Consider the following 17905-nt stretch of genomic DNA (forward strand, 5'->3'; position numbering starts at 1 on the left):
CTTTTTTTTTAATGTGTTCCTGAGTTACTGAAGTGCTCCTCTTATCCAAATCAAATAAAACAGAGTAAAAATGAGGTGTGTTGTTTGGACTCACAGGTTTGGAACTCAGTCGCACTCTGGGCTCCTGTTTTTCCGTCCTTTTCACCGGTGATGGTGACAGTGTACCGCTGTCCAGCGGCCAGGCCAGACTGAGAGTAGGAGGTCAGTCTGCCGTTCACTTTAGACGTGATCCTCTGATCGCCCTCTTTCTGCAAGATGTGGTGGAATTAGTGTTGATAAATTAACAAGTAGGTTTGCCTACAAAGAAACAAGCTGTTCTTGCTTGGGGTCTCTGTATCCCGACAAAGGTGACTTTACAGGTGAAAAGAAAACATGCTTTATTTAAAATGGGAGTTAATAGGGTTATTATCTTGGAGCATTTTTACTGATATCTTTATCAAAAAATTTACACAGTCTAAATTCAAGCAAACAATTATGTTTATTTATAATTATGGTATAATTATTGTAATTATACAGTCATTTCATATTTGATGCCTCTAACTCCTTCCAGTTGCACTTAAACGGTTGGGTGTCAATCTGTACTCACTCATAAAGAAATGGGACAACCCTGGAGACTAGTTTTATTTCCTAGCATCCTTGTATTAACATTTCATTGTTACATTCAATTAAAAACATACAAAAGACAGTGATGGCATGGTGGTGCATCAGGTAGTGTCACAGTCACACAGCTCCAAGACCCTGGGGTTGTAGGTGCTCCGGTTTACTCCCATGGTCCAAAAACACACATTGGTAGGTGGACTGATGACTTAAAAGTGTCTGTAGGTGTAAGTGTGTGAGTGAATGTGTGTGTGTGTGTCGCCCTGTGAAGGACTGGCGCCTCCCTCCAGTGTGTGTTCCTGCCTTGCGCCCAATGATTCTGGGTAGGCTCCGCACAAACCATGACCCTGTACTGGATAAGGGTTACAGTTAATGAATGAGCGAATGAATGAAAAATAGTTGATTTCTCCAAAGACTTTTAAAAACAGCTGTTATACTGACACCTAGTGACTTTGATGTAGCAGAGAATCTATAGTGAAATAACAGACCCACTCTATGGAGCATAAACCAGTTACATAAACAAAGAGGCTAGAAAGTAATTTGTTTCTTTATCTCAGATGCACTTCATAGACAAAAGTTACTGTTAGTTGTTAAAAAAAAATTGCATGTTTTTTCTTTGTACTGGATTTGTTTGAAAACTTATTCAAATGGATTCACAGAAACACTGCTCTTTGTTTTTAATTTGCTTTTTTACCAAACTACCACAACCTTTTCATATTTGAAGCATGACAAAACTCTTTTTTGTTGTTGACTGCACATGAGACAAAAATGCTGTTTGACCAATAGGAGAAGTGTTGAGCCAAATCTGTCATCCTGTGGTTTCTCTATTTGACATGTTTGTTAAAATTGTGACTGTCCAGCACAGCGAGTCAGTGCAAACAAGAGACCTGGACCTTAGAGGACCCCAACATCACAATCATTAATAAACAAATAAATAAATAAATAAATAAACAGCACATGGAGGCCGTGTGTGTTTCTGGACATCTTTAACTGATGATGTTCAAGTAATTAACTGTGTGAGATAATAGACCGCAGCATGACTCCAAATGGAGGAATGACTTTGTTTAATCACATACTGAATTAAAACAGAAAATATCAATCCATCTTGGAGTTTGGAGCTTTAAAGAGGAATTCCACTGTGTTTTCAAATCTCACACACAACACACAGATGAATGAAGTTGTACACCAATTTACTGAGAGTGAGGTTGAGCAGTTTGAGACTATGACATAAATTATTCATTTTTTAATATAAAAAAGAAGGTCCAGTCTGTATGACAAAGCACAGGAAGATGTGGTTTCATTTTAAAACTCTGATTGTACGGTCATTTAGATTAAGGTTAACCTTGCCTTTGTGCACTCACATCAATGTGGGTGGAGTTCTGTGATTGAAGAGATTCAGATGAGAGCGTGGGGCAATTTTAGTCTTGCACATGATGTCAGAAGCAGAGCAGAATTAGAACAGCTAATCCAATGATTTCAGCCCACAGGAAACAGGCCGGGTGATTTTGCTTCACAGTGTGTGGGTTGGTGGGCTATTAATGTGGTATTGCACTGAAAATGTGTAATTTCTTTTGTTCGTATGTCCCCTTTAAATATGGATGAATTTTGGAAATTTCGGTGGACTACTGCTTTGAGGTTTGCTTGTGTATTTTATTAAGCCTGGCATTGCTGAACCAGCCAGTACATCAGCATAAGCTCACTACTTCATCAGAAGTCCCTGCGTTCCGTTCCTCGAAGCGTGCCAAGCATTTGAGTTCAGACCCTCACAGTGAGAGGAACTTCAAGTTGTCATTCTTCATTTTATGCTTCAGGAAGCCTACTTTCCAGCCATAAAATTAGAGCTTTGCTGTTCTTGCTCCAAATTGGAGGTGCTCCCCAGTTCTAGTCATGTCCCAGCCCTGGGCTGTGGAACACTGGATCCGTGTTCTCAGGATGGAGGGAGCTCCAGTGTAGTGTGAGTGATCCAGAGCTAATTATGCGACATCAGTTCCTGACTTCGCTAATGCTGATGTGGCTCTACGCCATCAGATGCTCACAGCAATTTTCCAGCATCTAGCATAAAGCCTTTGCAGAAAAGTAGAAAGGAGGAACGTCCAATCCTGATGAATCCCCTTCATCTCAGAACACATGGATGAGCTGTAAGATGCAGGTTTGTAAATGCAACTGGTCCCAGAAGAGAAGGTGAGGCACCTCGCCACTGAGCAGTGAACAGGGGGCAATCCTCCTTTCTCTCCACCTTTTATTTTGCTCTCTCTCTCTCTCTCTCTCTCTCTCTCTCTATCCATCACTCTGTCCATCTCACGCTCGTTTTCATCTGCGTGTCCCAGCTGCTGGCCTATGAGGTCATTCCTCTGGCCGGCGTGATGTTTTAGACGATGTTTATGCCTCTCTTAGCAACAAGCATCCCACATCTGTATCTCTTCCGCTCTCCACAAATATCCCTGCATTTCAATATCTCTCTCGCTCCCTGTCATTCTCTCTCTCTCTCTCTCTCTCTCTCTCTCTCTCTCTCTCTCTCACCCGTCTTTCTGTCTTAATTTCCATAAATGTCTCACTCACTCTTTCTCATCATTTCCAAGCCTTTCTATCTCTCTTTCTGTCACTCTATCTTTCTCTCTCTCTCTCTCTCTCTCTCTCTCTCTCTCTCTCTCTCTCTCTCTCTCCCCTTTTATCATAACTACACTCATCTATCTCCTCATTCCCTGTTTCCCTCTCAATATATACTTCTCTCTCTCTCTCTCTCTCTCTCTCTCTCGCTCTCGCTCGCTCTTGCTGCTTTCTGTGTCCTCATTGACCTTTCTCTCTTCTTGTTCATTCCTCTCTCTCTCTCTCTCTCTCTCTCTCTGATTCTCTCTCTTTGTCTCTCAGTATAACTGTCCCTTTCTCCTTCTTGTCCATGCCCTTTGTTTGCTATACACACTCTCCCTTGTGTCCCCACTTCTTCCTCTCATTTTTTCACACTCTTTCTGTCTTTCTCATACCCCACCCCTGTCACGTTATGGGTGGAGGCAGAAATGTGCTTTCCTCTCTCTCTCTCTCTCTCTCTCTCTCTCTCTCTCTCTCTCTCTCTCTCTCTCTTCTCTGTTTTATGTTGGTGATCTTCTGGATGACATCCTGGTGTCCTGGACAATAAGTTCATTCCCAAATGTCCCTGCAGTACAGTAATGTTCTCTCTCTCTCTCTCTCTCTCTCTTGACTGTATCACCCCTTCCTCCTCCCATTTTTACACTTAGCTGAAGATGTTGGATGATCAGTTCTGGATTCCGTATCTTCCCTGTGGTATTTCAAAGAGCTCCAGCGCTCCAGAGAACAGAGTTCCACCGCTCCACGCTCAGAGGGGGAACTGTGCACTCCTCTAGCTCAAGCCTGTTCTTGTGCATCATGACAGCAGACTCATGTGCTCAGTATCTGTAGAGGTTATACACACTGTGTCTGAAGTGGATGTAGTCAATCTATGTGAGCATCACATACTCACACACACAAACACCTGTTTCCATCCTTCCAGTCTGAAAAGAAGAATGTGACACTGTGGGTCTGAAAGGATGTGGACTGAATGTGTTTGGGATTGACGCAGAACTAATGAAATACCCAAGTCCTAAGACTGAACCTGGGAGGTGTGTAAAGCATCCCCTGAACTCTCTGTCAGGTCGGCTCTCTGCTTGAGCATCTTCTAAATACATACATACTACTGCAGAACACGCACACAATCTCTGTAGTGGGGACAGTGGCAGTGCCTTACACTGGGTCCTATAAAGGTGATGTTTACAAATCACCACCATCACCATCACCACCACCACCTGTTAATGGTGTCACAACAACAGTCTGAAAACATAGGTTTCAAATGCAAAGGCTCACTCACTCACTCACTCACTTACATTTATGTTCTCTCCTCGCACACTCATTCACTCACCCCTCCATTCACCCACACACTCACTCACTTTCACTCTGTCATGCACTTACTCACCCACATCCATTCACTCACTCACATTCACTTTCTCACTCATTCCATTATACACTAAATCACACAAACATTCACTTACTCATTCGGTAATTCATTCATTTCCTTACACTCACTCCATCATACACTAACCCACTTTCACATTCACTTACTTCCACAAACAGTCGCTCTTACACTTACTCACAAACTCACAAATCACAAGTGATGATATTGCACTATAACGGAACTCTGACTTAAGCTCGTCTGGTATTATTCGGCAAAATATACGTAACCTAGCAATGATGGCAGCGCTTACAACTCAGAGGTGGGATGCCTGGACCTTTTCAACCAACAGAGTACCGGTTCAAGTTCACACACCTGGTTTCGAACAGAGTAAAGAGTTATGGTGCAGTGGACCCATTATCCGCTTTGTGATTTGTAAACAAAAGAAAATCGCAAGGAAATAAAAACAGGAAAATGCTACGTCTGTGTGGTTTCTGTGACTATGTTTAACTCAAGTCGAGGTTCGTCTTTTTCTCCACTGCTTTCGTTCACCAGCTTAGCTGATGGTTCTGGAGCCACACTCCAAAGCACACACTCTTAACGTAAACAGAGAGAACTTGGCGTCATTTACACCTGTGTTGTATATCACTATGATCTGAACCCGCTGTAAGCCGTGGATAAACCATGACATTTTACTGACACTATCTGTTTATCTCTGGCTCTGGCGCTGTCCTGATTTAGACCGAGAACAGCTCTGAATAATGCAGCCTTGGTTCCAATCAAAACTGGGGTAAAGATGGATCGGCTCGCTGGAAAGAACCAAGGTTATAAAATCATTAACGGAAGCAGGTCAAGATCCAGACTTTGTTGAAAAGGTCAAAAAGGAATGTGTGACTGAATGGAATTATATTATGTCATGAAAGTTTGATAAACAAATAATTTTCTTCTGTTTTCTAAGCAGTAACTTAATAATAAACTGTGATAACGAACTGTGGTGTAATTGTAATAATACATTTGAGGTTGGTGCTATAACGTGAGATATTTTCACTGTTTTACTGATCTCTGACCGCAGCACATCACCATCAATATCTCACGTTATAGCACTCCATTCTCTTGCATTACTGCATAACTGTTATTATAATATTCCAAACTCCTCAGAGAAAGCCTGCGGTCTTGTCAGATTTGGCTGTAATCCCAGAGGAAGTCAGAGAAGCTGTGCGGATTTGTTTCATGCAACGGAAACACCGTTGGATGAAGAGATAAGCGTTTCCTCATGTGAGGTGGTCGCGGCCTGTTCGACCTATGTCCGATTTATCACTCCGCCACTTGCATCATCCCCCGGGCTCAGATTGAGAACACATGTTTACTGCAGGACAATTACTGTACAGGAATCATGGAATGGCGATTAGCATGAATAGCTTGGGCTTAAGAAAACAATCCTGTAGAGATCAGATACTAATGTAGCCCATGTGTACTGCTCAAACACTCTGTCCAATGGAACCTCATACTGATCAGATACGAGAAATCAAAGACTGGATCAATGACATCACCTGAGCCTAAAATAGCCCTCCTGATCTGAGTGAGGTCATACCACTGGCTCGTAGGTAGCATTTAGCTACATCTTCTAATATGACAGGTCTGTTTAAATACAGTTTGTGTTGTGAGAATCTGGTCTACAATTTAGCTACAATGTCTGATATTGTATCTTTAGTTCAGAATAGCCAAGTCATCCCAAAGGCACTGGATGGAGATCTCTCGGTGCGGGGAATTCAGACTCTATGTAAGGCACGCAAGGAAGCGCTATGAAGACAGCAGAGTTCACTTTTAATGACAGCATTACACAATCATAAACACTGCTTTTCTGGACTCAGCAATTAAATCTTTAGGTTACGTTTAGGGCTAGTTTTGGGTTTAGGTTTAAGGACAGTTTTAAAGCTGCTTTTTCACTCAGGGTTGCCAGATATTTATGTCTCTTTTTCACACAGTTTAGGAATCCTTTTTTTTTAACCACAATAACATGTTGGGTTTAAGCGTGTTTTAACAGGGTTAATTCATATTATCAATATCCATTATAATTATAAGTGGGATAGAATATACAACGTATATAAGCTGCTAGTTTACTTTTGATACAGTTGTAGTACAAAATAAAACTTAGATGTAAACTAGTTGTGTATCCACAATGTACTGCATTTACACCAAATGTATACTTTTATAATCCAAAAAGTGAGCCAATTTAGTTCCAAGAATTGTAGTACTACACTTACAAGTACACTACCAGCACATTGATATATATATGACGTTTTGTAGTAAATATATTATAATAGGGAAATGTACTTTAACTTTACTTAAGTTTACTTAATAAAATAAACTTTACGTAAACTTTTTTTGGTGAAGATTATCCATGGAGGTGATTCCAACTGAGTGCTGCTGGAATCAATGTTACTAAATGTGTGTGTGGATGTGTGGAAGTGTGTGCGGTCCAGGGTGTGTGGGCAGGGTGACGTCCTAACCTTGGGTTTTAAAATCAGTGAGATTAATTAATCCTCCAAGCCACATGATGTCACTGTTCCTAAAGGCAGAACAGTGGTAATAAAGCCCCTCACTCTGAGTGTGAGCACTCATGAACAACAATGAGGGCTTTTATATACACACACATGATTACACACATGTGCAGCTGGAGCCTGTACACTTAATGCATCGTGGCTTAAAATGTATACCCAGTAATAAATTCCACAATACGTACAGTCTAGAATCAGAGCGCGTGTCCTTGTTCTTTTCAGGCCGTGTATAAACAGCTCAGATCTTTTGGCTTAAAACAATTTTTACCTTCTGTCCCTAAAGCATGGGGATATGGAGGTTTGTGATCATGCTGTCCCTCTTTTGCTGCAGTAAAAGCTTCTGCGTGACATTAGATACTGGTACATTGCTCTGAGGATTTGATGGCATTCAGCAAATAGAAACATCCAATGCCACAACCCATAATCCAACAATCTTTAACCAGCCAGTTCGATATGTCATCCCTCATAACCTCTTTTAATCTCTTCTCTCATGACTTTCCATAACCCCTCATAACTTTCAATAACTCCACACAATGTCTAATAGCTACCCATAACAACTCATAATCTTTCATGATCCGTCATAATCTCTCAAAACACCTCATAATATCTCTACACAGCTTGCGAAGGAATTGTTCCCACTGAGGCCCGTTTCTTTCATTTGGACAGTCTTTAATTGAAGAGAGAAATGTAAGTGGGAGATGAGAGGAGGGCATTAGACCTGTAAACAGTTTAAGCCACGAGTTGAGTGACTTTATCACTTAGTGACGCTTTATTTACACACTGTTCTGATTCCAGTAACCATTACACCCTCATCCAGTCTCTTTCTGCTGCCCCCGCCTTCGCTTTGGGCCTTGGATTGTCCGGCAAATTTACATTCAAAAGCAATTTGTGTGCTCAGTGCTGCATTAACTCTGCAGAAGCAGGAGCCAAACAGCTGTCCTGAGGAGCTTTCCTTGGACACGTCCAGTTTATAAATGACGTACAGCTCTCATTCAGTGCTCATAAAATGTCGGTTCAGCCTGGATTTCTTCAAGATTGTGGCCTGGATAATATACTCATTATCGCCTAACACTGTTTTAACTCAAGTGTATTTACCAGCTAGTTACCGGAACATTGCTGCGTGGGTTTGATGGCATGGGAACGAGGTATGGTAATCATCTTGGAATCAAGGCCATAGCTCCATCTCTCCAGTCCAACCCTGGGGGAGGGTGTGGTTTATACCCTTCAGGCAGACTCTCGGTTTTGGGAATCTCGGCTGACGCAGCGCACCTTAAAGTAGCTGAATCCACTCTTTTTAAAGGGCACATCTAGTGTATTTTCTCTGTAGAGTGTACAAGGTAAGCTCCACTCTGTTTGTTCCAGAAGAAGATGTAATATACGTCGTTTGCAGAAGCTGCAATGCTTGGATTCACACTCAGCTCTCTCCATCAATGTCCAGTTTTTAGTGGCTCTCTTCATACATCCACAGCTTACTAATAAAGTCTGAATTTATTCCCTCGTTCATCACAAAATCCTGGCCTGGACTCTTCTTGTGCGAATGAGTTACAGCAGCTGAAGGACAGGTTTATATAGGATTGTACTATATTCAAAGCATGGATTTGCGCTTGGGGGAAGCAAGAGTCTGAATGATGCTGGTGTGGTTGAATGCTTTACTGCCTCTCACCAGCTGAGAGTGCTAAATCAAAGACCTCTTTTAGGGCCATATCAAAGGAGAACGACTCCTTTCCCCCAGACAGAGTGTTCTGATTACACGAGTGTCCAAAATCTGGGGATGACTGGCTTCTCTTTATTTCCACCTTTAGAGGCTGCCTGTTCTATCCACTACCTGGGACATCGCAAAATACATTGAGCTATTCACCTCAACACACTCAGAGGAGAACACTAACTGCTGATACTGTTCCATCAGCTCAAAACGCTCAGAGGAGAACACTAACCGCTGATACTGTTCCATCAACTCAACACACTCAGAGGAGAACACTAACCGCCCATACTGTTCCATCATCTCAACACGCTCAGAGGAGAACACTAACCGCTGATACTGTTCCATCAACTCAACACGCTCAGAGGAGAACACTAACCGCCCATACTGTTCCATCAACTCAACACACTCAGAGGAGAACACTAACCGCCCATATTGTTCCATCAACTCAACACGCTCAGAGGAGAACACTAACCACTGATACTGTTCCATCAACTCAACACTCTCAGAGGAGAACACTAACCGCTGATACTGTTCCATCAACTCAACACGCTCAGAGGAGAACACTAACCACTGACACTGTTCCATCAACTCAACACACTCAGAGGAGAACACTAACCGCCCATACTGTTCCATCAACTCAACACGCTCAGAGGAGAACACTAACCGCTGATACTGTTCCATCAACTCAACACACTCAGAGGAGAACACTAACCACTGATACTGTTGCATCAACTCAACACACTCAGAGGAGAACACTAACCGCTGATAATGTTCCATCAGCTCAACACGCTCAGAGGAGAACACTAACTGTTCAGGTAGCTTTGTGCTGAGTGATGGGGCAAGGGAAAAGGCCAATACCTTTGATTTTACATCTACATGACTGGACTTTGTGTCCAACAAAATCACCCCACACACCCAGGACTAGACAGATGTCTGTGCCCCAATAAAAATGACCAGTGCTAAGCCTGCCCTGCCAAGACATTACATATCTCCAGTTGCCATAAGAACTGCAAGTCACTGACCCCTTCCACTGCCAACACAGCAACACAACAACAACAGAGGCCTGACTTAGTAAACAGTGATGTAAGCTCTGTCTCTGTTGAGCGGACAGTGTCTCTAGCCTTGAGTCTGGGATACGGCCACTGCAACATCTGCACTGGCGTCAGTCCGGAGCTATTCACTTCGCTTCACTTCGGTTCGCCCCGTCTCAGAGGCACGTGTCTTAAAGCTGGTGTCGGGACCCTGGGGAAAACCTGCAGGGATGACATCATGGCTGATGTGCTTCAGAGAGCTGGGACACGGAGGGAAAATACTCCAGAATTACTAAAACATAACGACCACAATCAGGATTACTAATCACCAGTCTGTAACGAGTGGGGAGTGTTCTCCCTGCATCGGCGTGGGTTTCCTCAGCCTGCTCTGGTTTCATCAAACCAACAAACACACACGTTGGTAGGTGGAGTGGCTGGTGTAACACTGTCCGTGAAATGTTCCTACCCTTCTCCAAAGTTACAAAGTGCAGTTTCTGCAGTGCTAAGCTGAAGCAGCAACAACAGAGGCTCTCTTCTCCCTGTTACAGGTCAGTAGAGTGTCACAGTGATTTTAAAGCTGTAATTTGAAGGTAAAAATATTACATAGTGTTGCTGTAAGCAGGCAAAGATGAAATGTCATTGTGCATCAATGTCTTTAAAACCAAACTTCAAAAAGAAAGACAAAGTTCAAAGCCATTCTATGGTGTTTCTTGAAATTTTAACAGGAGCTAAATCTCTTTAAAGTTTACCACTTTGGAGTATAATTTTACAACATAACCTCCCACATATCCTCGACACACACATGGTGTTTATGTGGTTCTCTTGACCTGTTATGGGCCAGCAGGTGCAGTCTGGAAGAGAAAGTTACTGCGAGAGGTTTATATCTGAGGCAGGAAGTGGTCTGTGGTTAACCACCCAGTGGAGGATGCTTGCTTTGTGTGTGTTACTGTGGTGAAACAAAGTGGCTGAATCTGAAAATGGAAACTGTACATCGCAATGAATCGCTTGGCTGACGTTACAGCTTTAGTCAGGCTTTTGATATTGGTCTGAATCCAAACAGAGCCTGAAAACATCCAGAACACCAGACAGCAGAGGTTTGGACTGATGCCTAGCTTCTGAAGACCTGATGCTGGTGCAGATGTGTGGTGGAGTAATTACCGTACTGGTGAAGGTGACGAGGTAATTGTCATATTGAACAGAAGGTGGAGTCCAGAGTAAAATGACCGAAGACTCTGTGATGTCCCTTGTACTGAGACCAGTGACACCACTCAGAGCTAGAGAGAGAGAGAGAGCATGAGTGAGAGAGCGAGCAAGAGAGAGAGAGAGAGAGAGAGAGAGAGAGAGAGGGAGAGAGAGAGTGTGAGTGAGAGAGAGAGTGAGTGAGTGAGAGAGAGAGAGAGAGAGAGAGAGAGAGAGAGAGAGAGAGGGAGTGAGTGAGAGAGAGAGAGGGGGAGTGAGTGAGAAAGCGAGAGAGTGAGAGACAGAGAGAGTGAGTGTGTGTGTGAGAGAGAGAGAGAGAGAGAGAGAGAGAGAGAGAGAGAGAGTGAGAGAGAGAGAGAGAGGGAGTGAGTGAGAGGGAGTGAGTGAGTGAGAGAGAGAGGGGGGGTGAGTGAGAGAGCAAAAGAGTGAGAGTGAGAGAGACAGAAAGAGTGAGTAAGTGTGAGAGAGAGTGAAAGGGAGTGAGTGAGTGAGAGAGAGAGAGGGAGTGAGTGAGAGAGACAGAGAGAGTGAGTGAGAGAGAGAGAGAGAGAGTGAGAGTGAGAGTGTGAGGGAGAGAGAGAGAGTGAGAGAGAAAGAGAGAGAGAGAGAGAGAGAGAGTGAGAGAGAAAGAGAGAGTGAGAGAGAGAAAGGGAAAACATGAACATCCCAGTCAGACAAGCTGCCCATGCCATATTCTGGAATCTGAAACATGAGAACGTCAAAAAAAGTTCTCCTTTTGTAATTGATCTTGACTTGAATCAAGATCATACTGGAATATTTCTGTTGTTCAGTTTGTCATGAAATTGCAACTACTGTAAATGCAATAAAGGAGACAGAAGGTCGTACCCCGACAAGAATTTCACACCTTCTGTTGTTTGATTTGTTCTAACCCCACTGCTCCCATGATAGGGAAAGACATTTGGGGTGTAACACGATCCATTAACCTTCTGGGGTCTATGGATTTGAAGTTTACGGATATTGTTATTAATATTGTAGTGATATCACAGCACACACACTTTTTTAAATCTGTAAACCCTGCCTTTTCCATTCTGTCTCCTCATGAAATCATACGCCCCTCACATCTGGAGTTATGACACTATGAATAACGGCTGAGGCACACAAGCTACATCTTAGATCTGCCTCTCACTAACTGTTTAACTGGTGGATTCTTGTGTCCATTTCCATTCAGTGTGATTCTTACTGATGATCTCTCATTTCCACAGTTTTCACAGAGATAGATGGAGAGTTTGTAAAGGAGGGATCCAGCTTATCAGCTTCAAAGAAAATTATCTCTGAGTAGGGCACTCTGGGTCAAACGGGGCTTGGGGTTCAGTGAGAGCTGAAATTGTTCTGAACAGTATGATATGAAACAGATAGTGAGCAGGTGCAGTTACAGGAGAATTTAAAAAGATGTGCCATAATCAAGAAAAAGTTCCAAGACCCCAGAGGGTTAAATAAGACTGTCATTTTTTGATAGCACTTCTACCAGTCTACAAACCCATAAATAACACAGCTTGGGCCTGGGAGGATTTATTTTCCGAATCTGATGAATCAATCAGTGGCCCTTTGCCTGGTCAGACTAATTGTCTTATTAAAGGCATACTTCATTTCCTCACTCCTGTAACTTACCTATTTATTTCACAGTAGTTTCTATTCCTAGTTATTCCGCAAGGGCCTTTTTCACAGAAAACTGAAATGTCCTTTGTTAAAGTTGCAAAACAAACTTTACAAATACCAGTCCATATATGGGGACTATGCAGAAAAAAAATATGCAGTTTGGGAAGCTGTCTTGTAAAAATTGGTTATGACAACATCTCAGATATAACAACATCACAAATATAGTTAGACACATGGGCAAACAAATAACAAGTAGATGCATGACTCAGTTCAGCTGAACTTAATTAGTAGAGGACATTTTACATCTGACATTTTCATAAACCTGTATGAGCAATTCCATGCCTGGGCATGCACACTATGCCACACAATTAAAAGTTCTTGGGCAAGACTCCTAATATTACATTCACCTATATCTGTAGACTGGTTAAATGGCATGTTGCTTGATAAGAACATCTGCTAAATGTACAGTCAAGCAGAAAACAACAGTGTTGAGAAAACCTTTCTCAAAGGAAAAAACACTGAGAGGAGGTAAGAATAGTCAGTTCTTCTTTGGTCTGAAGAAGAAGGCTGCCGTTTAAGGGGTTAATACAGAAGTTGTAAAGCACTGACCTGTTGCACAGTCGGGTCCAGTGAAGCCAGCTTCACACTCACTGCAGTCTGGCAAGGCGAACCCTCGACGGCACATGCAACGACCCCTCATACACCTGCCTTTGTTGCTGCAGTTGTTGAGGCAGGACTTGGCGGAGCAGTCCTGTCCAGAGAATCCCACGTCACACACACACTTTCCATCCACACAGCTGCCTTTGTTGTTGCAATTGTTGAGGCAGGACTTGGTGGAACAATCCGGACCTGTAAAACCTGCCTCGCAAACACACTGGCCATCCACACACTGGCCTCTATCACTGCAATCATTGGGGCAGGACTTTGTGGAACAATCTGGACCTGTAAAACCTGCCTCGCAAACACACTGGCCATCTACACACTGGCCTCTTTCACTGCAATCACTGGGGCAGGACTTGGTGGAACAATCTGGACCTGTAAAACCTGCCTTGCAAACACACTGGCCATCTACACACTGGCCTCTATCACTGCAATCATTGGGGCAGGACTTGGTGGAACAATCTGGACCTGTAAAACCTGCCTCGCAAACACACTGGCCATCTACACACTGGCCTCTATCACTGCAATCATTGAGGCAGGACTTGGTGGAACAATCTGGACCTGTAAAACCTGCCTCGCAAACACACTGTCCATCTACACACTGGCCTCTATCACTGCAATCATTGGGGCAGGACTTGGTGGAACAGTCTGGTCCAGAAAACCCTGTTTCACACACACACTTGCCATTCACACACCTTCCATAATTGTTGCAGTTGGATGGGCACGTCTTCTCTGAGCAATCCGGACCGGCAAATCCTTCATTACAGACACACTGTCCATTGAGGCACCTTCCTTTTTTGCTGCAGTTTCCAGGGCAGGTTCTTTCGGAGCAATCCAGACCCGTATATCCAGAGTCACAGACACATTGCCCATTGTTGCACCTGCCTTTATTGCTGCAGCTTCCAGGGCAGGTTCTTTTGGAGCAATCTGGACCTGTATATCCAGAGTGACAGACACATTGCCCATTGTTGCACCTGCCTTTATTGCTGCAGTTCCGAGGACAGGTCCTTTCAGAGCAGTCTGGACCTGAGAATCCAGATTGACAGATGCACTTCCCATTCAGACACCTTCCTTGACTGTTGCAGTTCGCAGGACAAGTCCTAACAGAGCAGTCTGGCCCAGAAAACCCAGCATTACACATGCATTGCCCATTCACACATCTGCCTTTGTTGTTGCACTTCTTTGGGCAGGATTTTTCTGAACAATTCCGACCAAAGAACCCAGATACACACACACATTTCCCATTCAAACACTTTCCCTGATTGTTGCAGTTCCCTGGACATCCTCGAGATGAGCAGTCGAGACCAGTAAAACCAGAATCACACACACACTTCCCATTCACACACCTGCCACGTTTGCTGCAGTTCTTGGGACAAGCTTTAGTGGAGCAGTCCGACCCGGTAAAGCCCGGGTCACACTCACACTGACCATTCACACACTTTCCTTTGTTGCTGCAGTTGCCAGGACAGTCAGACTCATTGCAGCTTGGTCCACTGAATCCTGGGAAACACACACACTTCCCATCCACGCAACGGCCCTGGTCACTGCAGTCGTCTGGACACTCATCGGTTGGGGGACGGACAGTGGTGCAGACTACTCCTGTTGGGAGAAAACATAGTGAAAAACCAGAAATAGACTACTCCTATTATTTAGTAAGATTGGGTTTTGCTGTTGGCAACTAGGCAATATTTCATTATTAGTTTGACCATTATTGTTTTTTCATTGCACCAATGGAGAACCTTTGAGAAGCTTGACTTAATTATTAACTCGTCCAGATTTTTTTTTTTCTGATTTCCATTTCTCTACACTGTTTGAACCCACTGGCTTCTTTAGACACTGGGCATGATTTCACAACAAATGGATCAATAGGAAAGCTTCAGATTGACTTGGAAATAATAAGTTTAAATAATCTTACAACTGGCTTGCATTTAAAAATTTAAGAAGCTATCTGCTTTGTCATGTAATATTATGCTTAATGGAGATTTTATTCATTGGGCAGTGTTGGTATGCAGTTAGTAACTGCATGATTTTACTGTTCATGTCTGCTGTATTAATGAAGGTGAATCATGAGGGTGGGTCCGAAGTTGAGAGTGATTTCCTGACGTCAGTGCACACACACACTGCCAGACTATTAATGTGATCACAGCTTGGCTCAGATAGTGAGAGTTTAGTGGTGAGGTCTGTTTTGACACAGTTTTAAAGGGGTCCTTTGCAGAAAAATTAAGAGCACTTAATCTCCTGCTGATCTCAGATGTAGTCAAACAGCCAAGCCATGTTTGGTTTCTGAAATTTGCTTCTGTAGTTCTGCATGGGAGTGATTTATCTTATACAAACAGTTTAAACTGAGAAGACACTAAACTAAAGTAAGTACGCATTAAAATTATTCTCTGTTTAGCACCTTTTTTACCTTTACTTTGCTGTGAGGTACAGCAGCCCCCCTCAGGACCTCCACATTTCTCCCTCAGCTCTGACACTTCCTTCTCCAACCTCTCGATACGAGCACGAAGAGCAGCAAATTCCCCCTCGCAGCCTGCACAGCCTCCAGAACCTTGGACCAGGCGGATCCTGTGTGTCAGAACCAGTGGGGCCCCAGGCTCCAGCTCCAGCTCTGTCCCCCTGGCCTCTTTGGACTCACACGGCTCACGGCCCTCTACACATGGCTCAGAAACCAGCACCTTCACCCCCTGGGTTTTAGTGTCCCTGGAGATCCTCTGGGTCACGGAGAGCAGAGAGGCGTCTTGGGAAAGGAAGGCTGGGGCTGGTAGCAGGAGGAGGATCAGGGGGAAGAAAAAGTTCATGTTGATCCTTTGGAGTGAAGTTTAATCAAGGTTTTAGGCCAAGTTTGATTGGGTTTAGTCCCAAATCAATGCCTCCTCACTTTTCTGGACTCTGCTAATCCACCTGATGGTCCTTTGCTTGTCTTAAAGCCACAGAATAACCTGAAATGAAGTATTGAAGAAATGAACCTGAAGGACAGTGCTGTAAATATGAATTACACTCTGTAAATGAAGGGGACACTCAGGAACAAAAATATAAAATATTTGTTTAATATTTTGGACACATCCAACATTCTGAGACTTTTGTTTGGTTTGCATTTTTAATTTCTCCTAGCTATTTGGGATTAGTATGTCCTAACAAGTATAAAAACTAAATTTTGTCTTTGTACAGGAAGTCGTTTTTGCAAAAAAACAATGTCTACAAATGGAGACAGTAGTTTATTTTAACAATTAAAAACTATCCTTGCCATTTTTGATTAGAAGGAACCAATTAGTCAAAAAACAACATTTTCTACAGTAAGTAGTTTTCCCAAAAGAGACAAATGTCCCCATATGAGGACACTGGGTCTCAAGAGGCTAAAGCAGTATCTGGTTACTCAGTGGTCATTTTGGTAACTGCTCTTAAGTAATTATCTCCACTCGTGCAACATTAGGCTCCTGTCTATTTAAATGAGGAAAGCAGTTCAAACATAAAACCAAGTCCTAAGTAAAAATTAAGTAAAAATAGTAAAACCTTTATTATATTGTTTTGGTTCAATGTTTTCAGTTTTGTCCATATTCCATGTCTTTTCCTGCTTGTGCAGTTCACTGAATGGCAAGTTTCCCTATAAATCCCACATTGATGAGTTTTTTCCATTCATTTCTCAAACAGTGATCTGTCTCCTCCTTTTTTTTAATAAATTCTCAGACTCACAGCATGTGCTAATGGTGTTAATTTCCCACTTGTGACTATGCAACATGAGTAAATTTCATTGTTTCTCCCTCTGAGGAGAAATCCAAGAGAAAGCAGCTACTAGGGCAGTCAATTTAACGCTAAATAAAGCATCACTGATCTGTGAACCACTTGAAGTATCCAGATGACATTTCAGCGGCTACACATACATGACACAAGCAAGTTTTTCTTCTCAGTGCTGCCTAAAGCTTATTTTGCACCAGAAAGGACATGGCTTAAGAGGCAAGATCTACTGTGTGATGCCTGATATTTCACCACACAGAGAGTTGATGCAACACAGCTGACTGATCAGGGTTTTTATTGGCAATTTCTCAGATATCTATTGGCTATTTGAGAATTAGTCCAATCATATAACATTTCTTCCTCTTTCCAACTGGCTGAGCAAAGGAACCCTGGCATCTCTGTCCCCTGTAGCATCTACCAGCTACTCCTAAGTGATCCTTCCACCAGGACATGGGTCTACTCCAGGGCCTCCTCCCAGTAGGCCATGCCTGGTAGACCTCAAGTGGGAGGGTTTCAGTAGGCATCATTCTGCTCCCTCTTCACCACGATTGTCCAGTACAGTGATAGCATCACTGCAGATGCTGCCCCTTATCTACATCCCATCTCTTTTTTCCTCTGAATGAGGACCAGGTTCTAACCCAGGAGCCAGAGAGCATAGAGCAGAAGTCTTCAAATCTAGACTTTGGATCCAGGTTCCAAGCCGGGATTTTAAAGTGGCCTGCTGATACCTGCAACTGCTAATGCACCTGACTAGCCTGGTAGTGTAATACAGGTTGGCCATCTATAAATCCTGATCTGGAACCTGGATTTTGAGACGTTTGCCCTGGAGCTTGGTGGCTACCTACCACTGTGCTGTCCCAAATCCTGC

The 17905-nt window shown here is 43.2% G+C and overlaps 1 protein-coding gene across 1 annotated transcript in view; it reads right to left on the minus strand.

The window, feature by feature from the left end:
- Positions 1 to 16103, minus strand: part of LOC136694911 (tenascin) — a 39807-nt gene extending 23704 nt beyond the window's left edge. Inside the window, exons 1-6 of the mRNA XM_066668740.1 lie at positions 15713 to 16103; positions 14559 to 14904; positions 13876 to 14093; positions 13255 to 13782; positions 10987 to 11102; positions 95 to 248 (exon numbers count right to left, since the gene is read on the minus strand). Coding sequence (XP_066524837.1) covers positions 95 to 248; positions 10987 to 11102; positions 13255 to 13782; positions 13876 to 14093; positions 14559 to 14904; positions 15713 to 16103 — 1753 coding nt within the window. The remainder of the gene's footprint in view (positions 1 to 94; positions 249 to 10986; positions 11103 to 13254; positions 13783 to 13875; positions 14094 to 14558; positions 14905 to 15712) is intronic.
- Between the last annotated feature and the right edge of the window lie 1802 nt (positions 16104 to 17905).

The sequence above is a fragment of the Hoplias malabaricus genome, chromosome 4 (assembly GCF_029633855.1).
Source record: "Hoplias malabaricus isolate fHopMal1 chromosome 4, fHopMal1.hap1, whole genome shotgun sequence".
Classification (NCBI taxonomy): Eukaryota; Metazoa; Chordata; class Actinopteri; order Characiformes; family Erythrinidae; genus Hoplias; species Hoplias malabaricus.